This window comes from Scardinius erythrophthalmus (assembly GCF_964197995.2).
Source record: "Scardinius erythrophthalmus genome assembly, chromosome: 21".
NCBI classification, from domain to species: Eukaryota; Metazoa; Chordata; class Actinopteri; order Cypriniformes; family Leuciscidae; genus Scardinius; species Scardinius erythrophthalmus.
Genome location: NC_138241.1, coordinates 19,844,857 through 19,851,557, shown reverse-complemented (window position 1 = coordinate 19,851,557; position 6,701 = coordinate 19,844,857). Strand labels below are relative to the sequence as shown.

The 6,701-nt window shown below is 35.0% G+C and overlaps 1 protein-coding gene across 1 annotated transcript; it reads right to left on the bottom strand.

Moving 5' to 3' along the window:
* Window positions 1-2,706: 2,706 nt before the first annotated feature.
* Window positions 2,707-6,385, bottom strand: znf488 (zinc finger protein 488). Its single transcript, XM_081350729.1, has 4 exons — window positions 6,263-6,385; window positions 5,712-5,944; window positions 5,253-5,484; window positions 2,707-4,457 (listed from the first exon to the last, which is right to left on the bottom strand). The coding sequence occupies exons 2-4, from the start codon at window positions 5,925-5,927 to the stop codon at window positions 3,409-3,411; spliced, it is 1,497 nt and encodes a 498-aa protein (XP_081206855.1). The 5' UTR covers window positions 5,928-5,944; window positions 6,263-6,385; the 3' UTR covers window positions 2,707-3,408.
* Window positions 6,386-6,701: the final 316 nt, after the last annotated feature.

The window sequence follows — 6,701 nt, the reverse complement described above, 5'->3', positions numbered from 1 at the left end:
ATGCCATTCACAGAAATACAACGTCACATTCGCAGAACAACCTCAATTAGGCATTTGCAACTTCTTTTTCTTTTCTTAATTAAATAATTAATCAAAACTTTTTCTAAATTAATCGTTACTTTTCTTCAAATGAATCGCAACTTTTCCTAAAATGAATTGTTACTTTTTCAAAATGTATCGCTACTTTTCTTAAAAAGAATCGATACTTTTCCTTCAAATGAATCGATACTTCTCCTAAAATTAATAGATAATTTTATTACTTAAAGTTATTGATTTTAAGTAAAACGATAAATCGATACTTTTCATTAAAACGAATTGCTACTTTTTCAAAATGAATCGCTACTTTTCCAAAAAAATAATCGAAACTTTTCATTAAAGTGAATCACTACATTTTCAAAGTGAAACAATATTTTTCTAAAATGAATCACTACTTTTCTTAGAATGAATTGCTAGTTTTCGATACTTTTTCAAAGTCAATCGATACTTTTCTTAAAATGAATCGATACTTTTCCAAAAATGAATTGATACTTTTCCAAAAAAGAATTGATACTTTTCATTAAAGTGAATCGATAATTTGTCAAAGTGAATCACTACTTTTCCTAAAATGAATCGATACTTTTCCTAAAATGAATCAATACTTTTTCTAAATTAATCGATACTTTTTCTAAATTAATCTCTACTTTTCTTAAAAAGAATCGATACTTTTCTTAAAATGAATCGATACTTTTCCTCAAAGTGAATCGATATTTTTTCTTAAAGTGAATCAATTAATTTCTTAAAATGAATCGCTACTTTTCATAAAGTGAATCGCTACTTTTCCTAAAAAGAATCGATACTTTTCTTAAAATGAATCGATACTTTTTCAAAAAGAATTTCATTTCTTAAAATTATTCTCTACTTTTCTTCAAGTGAATCGCTATTTTTCCTTAAAGTGAATCAATACTTTTCCTTAAAGTGAATCAGTACTTTTCCTTAAAGTGAATCGATACTTTTACTAAAATGAATCACTACTTTTTCAAAAAGAATTGATTCATTTCTTAACATTATTCGCTACTTTTCTTCAAATGAATCGCTACTTTTCCTTAAAGTGAATCAATACTTTTCCTTAAAGTGAATCGATACTTTTACTAAAATGAATCGATACTTTTTCAAAATGAATCGATACTTTTCTAAATGAATCGAAACTTTTCCTTAAAGTGAATCGATACTTTTTCAAAATTAATCGATACTTTCCCTAAAATGAATCGATTCTTTTCTTGAAATTAATCGATACTTTTTCAAAAAGAATAAATATTTTTCTTAAGATGAATCGCTATACCTTTTCAAAATGAATCGCTACTTTTTGTAAAATTAATCGATACTTTTCCTTTAAATGAATCGATACTTTTCCTAAAACGAATTGCTACTTTTCCTTAAAATTAATTGCTACTTTTCCTAAAAAGAATCGATACTTTCTTCAAATGAATCGATATCTGCACTTAGAAGTCTGAACCACATTGTTTACAGTCACTGAATGTGTAATAAGATGATCCGTACGCCTTTCATTTCACTATGCTACTACAGGGAGTTTAAAATGGGATGTGGTCAGGTATGAAACTCATTGTGTGTATGTGTAAAAACTGAATCGCTTTTAGGTAGATGTCTATCAGCAGATGTATTTGGAAATAAAAGCAATGTGGCACGTGTCAACGTTTTCACACGTTTCCACAATAGCACAACTTGTGACAAACAGCACGCCTGTGACAGTTTCAACGCGCAGAAGTGATGGGCCTGCCCTGCATCTTTCTAACAGGTCTAAATACTCAACAGTTACTGAAAACCAAAGTCAATATTTAGTTTTCCAAATGAGGCCTGATCGATTAATGGCAGCGATGAAAGATGCTCTTTAGAGCGAACAGAGGATTTTCTGTGTATGAAGGAGCGACCGCTGGGCTCCTAATTGCACCAATTCTAAGCCAGTGTATACACATCTTTTCATTCAATATTTCTTCAGAAGTTCTGTATTTACTTTCTTGAATGAGCAGAATGTTTGATTTTCTAGCTAAATGCAGACGGGTGTCCCTTTGAACTTCGCAGTGAGGTCAAAACGTTGACTTTTTGGTGAACTTTCTCAGTTGTTGAGTTTATCCCCTGCCTATAGCCTAATTAAAGGGAGATAAAAAATTAACTTTTTCGGAATTGTGCATATGGCGAAGATAAACCTGAACACAACGCCATCCTCACATTTTCCACATAACAGCTAATTTTGTGAGTGATGATGAGACCTTCAAGGACTTAATAATTGTTAGACAGGGCACTCTACTGGTCACTCAGTGTTAGTGCATGTGTGTCAAACGAGCGCTTCAATTGGTGTTAACTTTATTTTAAAATAAATGAGCATGTTTATGACGTTATAAGGAAAAAAGAGTTTACTTTATGCAGTTCCACCATTTTCACAAATCTAGAACAATATAACACATGTGTGAGATATTACTGACAGCCAAATGCAAGGACATTTACCACATATTAGATATTAGTTACTTGCCTAGTCCTAAATACTTGCTTATTGAAATGAATTTAAAATGAATAATAAATTAATAATAAATTATAATAATAATAAATATAATAATAATAAATATCAATGTACTGTGTGTGCACACAAAGAAAATGGTACTTTATATGTTCCATATTTCTAGATGGCTAAAATCAGAGGCAAACACAGGGAATATGTTCAGAATCTTTAATGAAATACAATGACTGTACTTATCTAAAAATAAAAATAAAATTAAAAAAAGAACAAGACAATATTTAAATAAATACATCCTCCTTGTCGTTGTGCTGATAAAAAATGTTTAAAAAAAGTAGACATCTGAAAAGAACATTGTAACATAAAGATTTGGCATTCTGATGGGATGGATTTTTCAAATATAAAATATCTTTTCAAAACAATGTTACTCTAAACTTATAATACTTTAGTCAGCTGTTAGCAAACCTAAAAATGCTGGAGCATTTCACTCCGTTTCTCAATAGCATTTACATGTAGCCTAATCCTGACATTTGTAAGGCACTATTAGGTTGAAAATGATCAGGCAAATCAACAGTATTAGTCAACTAAATGGTACAGCTATTTATAAAGAGAAAGTTATGCAGTTTATAGCCACCTAGTGGCGATGTAGGCCTACCTTGAACTGCACGACCAAAGCTCACACTACATGGCTGACAATGACCGGTGGAGAAAATGACGACGCTTTACTGTTGATAAATGGTTGAAAGGTTCAAGTTTTTACCACGTCTGTAACGTATTGCTATTTGCTACATACCTCCTCTGTCCAATAGCAGCCTAACTACAAATGTCCATCATAGAGTAGGCTATGCACAATTTATAATCAATGCATAATAACATATTAAAGTGCGCCAGAGTTTTTCTTTTCAATTATGTGATGTCATGTGACGTGAGAGGTGGTGACGCTCTCTAAAGTACTCGTGACAGATGGGGCAGGTGAGTTTCTCCTCTCTCCTCCGCCTCACCTGAGCCTCTGCGGCGAACTCTTTCTTATGATGGGACCTCATGTGAAACACCAAGTCAGAGGTCATTCTGAATGAGAGGTTGCATTTGGCGCACCAGTTCTGCACTGAAACACCCATTGGAGTGAAAGTAGGGGGAAGAAGTGTCAACGAAGATGTAGACTGCAGCTGGCCACCTATAGCTCTGGTCCAATGCTCGGGTGCGTAATAGAAGGATCCTCCTGTTGCCAGAGGAGCGGACATCACTCCACCTGCATGAGTGCCTGGCAAGTCAGCGTGAAACAAGTGCGAAGCCAGTACGTTTCTGTATCCTAGAGAAGGTTTTGATTTGAAAGAGTCTGAGATAGTATCCGAATCGGGTGGTGAAGTGTTCTGAAATTCCGTGATGGTGCGTTTGCTGGGTTCACAGAACGCGCTCTTCTGTTCCGAGTGCGCGCTCTTGGGTACAACGAACGAGAACGCGCTGCAGTCGGATTGCAGGCCTACGTCAGGTCCCAATACATCTCGTGATGACTGTTCAGGGTTTGACTGCTCTGATGGTTTTCTAACCTCGGTAAATGCGCTGTTTTTGTTTCTTTTTGACTCACTTGTCGAAAGGTTGTCAGTAGATTCTGACGAATCCTGAAAAGGCGGATAGTCTTTGTTGGCGTTGGCTTGATTAGTGATGTTGGTTCTCTCCAATAAAACTGTTTTTCTGTTCCTGGGGCTTAAGGAAGCCTCTTGTTTTCTTTTTCGAGGTATGGCCATGTCTTCGGAAGAATCGTTCCTTTTGTGCTCCAGATCTCTTGCAATGTTGTGAAAATCTATGACTTTGCGTTGTCGCTTGACTTCTTGTTTCTGTTCGTTGGTTGGCCGGATAATATCTACTTTTTCCTGCGCACATAAAAAACGACAGTGGGCAAGGAAAGGGTTTTCGTTCTTGAAGGCCTGGCCGCATTTCGTACATGTGTAGTCTGCATATGAAGAGAAACAAACGCTGTCAGAGCATGATGATATAGTAACATGCAATTTTACGTAAACACAGTTGGCAATTTAAATGTGATATTTGTATCCATGTTGTTTTCATGCATTTCTGAAAACCTTAATCGATATCTATCTATCTATCTATCTATCTATCTATCTATCTATCTATCTATCTATCTATCTATCTATCTATCTATCTGTATTTTTTTAATTATGAATAATACGTTTCCTTAGTTAAACCATTTGATCTGAACAAAACGTGCCTGACCTTGTCAAACACATAGACGGTATATAAACATTCATAAAGAGTGGATATCTTGTCACATGAAAACAAAATGGCTTCCTGCATTTTGGTTATAGGACAATTGCTTTGGTGGACAAATAATGTTTTTCCGTAAATAATAATAATAATTTACATCTAATACTTAAAGAAATAATGGAATGTTATGCCAAACTACTTGTGTGGAATTTTTTTTCAAGAATGTCTGCATTTTAATGACTTTTTTCTTTTTACATAGGCTACATTTTTACTTCAAGCCATAAAAAAATAGAAGTTGAAAGAGGTGTACAAGTTATTTTTGTGTAGAATATATTTGTGTTTGTATTTTTTCCTTAATTTCTTAAGTCAAAAATACACAAAAATACAACCATTGACCTATGAACATTCCGACATTTTGAAGTTACATTAACTGGTTTAACATGATTTGAGCATGCATTAATGCATTTATGCCATTAATAATGAAATAAATAAATAATAAAAAAAAATGTTTAAAGCTGCTACTCACCATCTGTCAGGGCTTTTGTGTTTATGTCTCCAAACCCCAAAAGATGAGACAACTCCTCGTCGTACCAAACAAGCAGTTCCTCCCCTTGTTTCACATCTCGAATAGTCCGAAAGTGCAGCTGCCCTCCTTTCAAGTAGGCCTCAGTATTCTGTTCTTCTGCGCTCACTGCAGCCTGTACTAACCGTAGCCAAGGAACTACAAATGGAGAGCCTTTCATCGCCTCAGGATCTACCTGTTGATAGAGGGACATATTTGCCATTAGAGGAAATCTAAAACTGAAAACTTTACAAGAAAAGTCACCATTTGACCTTTTGCACTGCATAGTGTAGGCTAATACAAATATCTGGAATATGCATGTTTCATTTACTAACACAGCACAAAAGTGCAATTGTTGTAAAGTGCAGTCTAAATTAAAAACCTTTAGATAATGTAATTGTGAGTGAATGCTAAATTACTCACCCTAAATACATATGATTTATTCCGTTTGTCAAAGGATTTCAGTGCAATAAATGCTATAGTGTCATAAAAGTTATTATGGAGAACACATGGTCCGAATGATGTTCCGGCTGGTACATCCTGTGTAACTTGTACACTAGTGAAGAAATCCGGGACATGGTGATGGAGAAATTTGCTGTCATTAGTCCACAAGGCGCGAGGCATAAAACTCTGCTCCATGTTTTATTCCTGAAAATCTGAATAAAAATAATGAGAAGTTAAAAAGAAGAAGACATGTAAATTCATGCTTAAATATAATTAATGGAACAATCTTACAGCCATATAAATATATTGACATTGGTAGTGATTCATTCAGTTCTACTGTGACTGATATGAATCGGTCTGTGTATTATGCGAAATTGATTGTTGAATCAGAACTTTAAAGTTTTTCTTTTCTTTTTTATTTTGTTTGATGGTATTTAGACTGTATAGGCTAATGACGTTTAAATAATCAGCCGGCATTTTTGTATAAAATGTAAAATCTTAAAATTATATGCAGTAAAATCGCAACGTACCTAAATCACGTTAAGGTTGAGGATGTTCAGGAACAGGTGCACAATCCAAGGAGACGTGATTTGAAATGATCCACCGAGAGCTCGCGATCCCGACTGTCTCCTGATCCTGACAGTCTCTGGACTGTCTCTCGCGCTGTGCAGTCACGCACTTATCCACGCTGAGGACGCGGAGCTGATGCGCCTCATTTCTCCCCAAACCCCCCAGGTGGCGTTTTGATTGGTGCTCCACCAGCTTTGAAGGCGTGTTAATTAGAAGCGAGGGTAATCAATGACAGAAGTCAGAGACCGTTAGATTGTAATAAGTAGCCTACCAACCACAAAAGACTGTATGCTGCAGTAGCATATGTATGCACATTTAAAACGGGTCTCTGAGTTATCAAAATCCAACTGTTAGATTTTGTGATGATTCTCCAATTATGGAAACGTTTCTGTCTCTTAT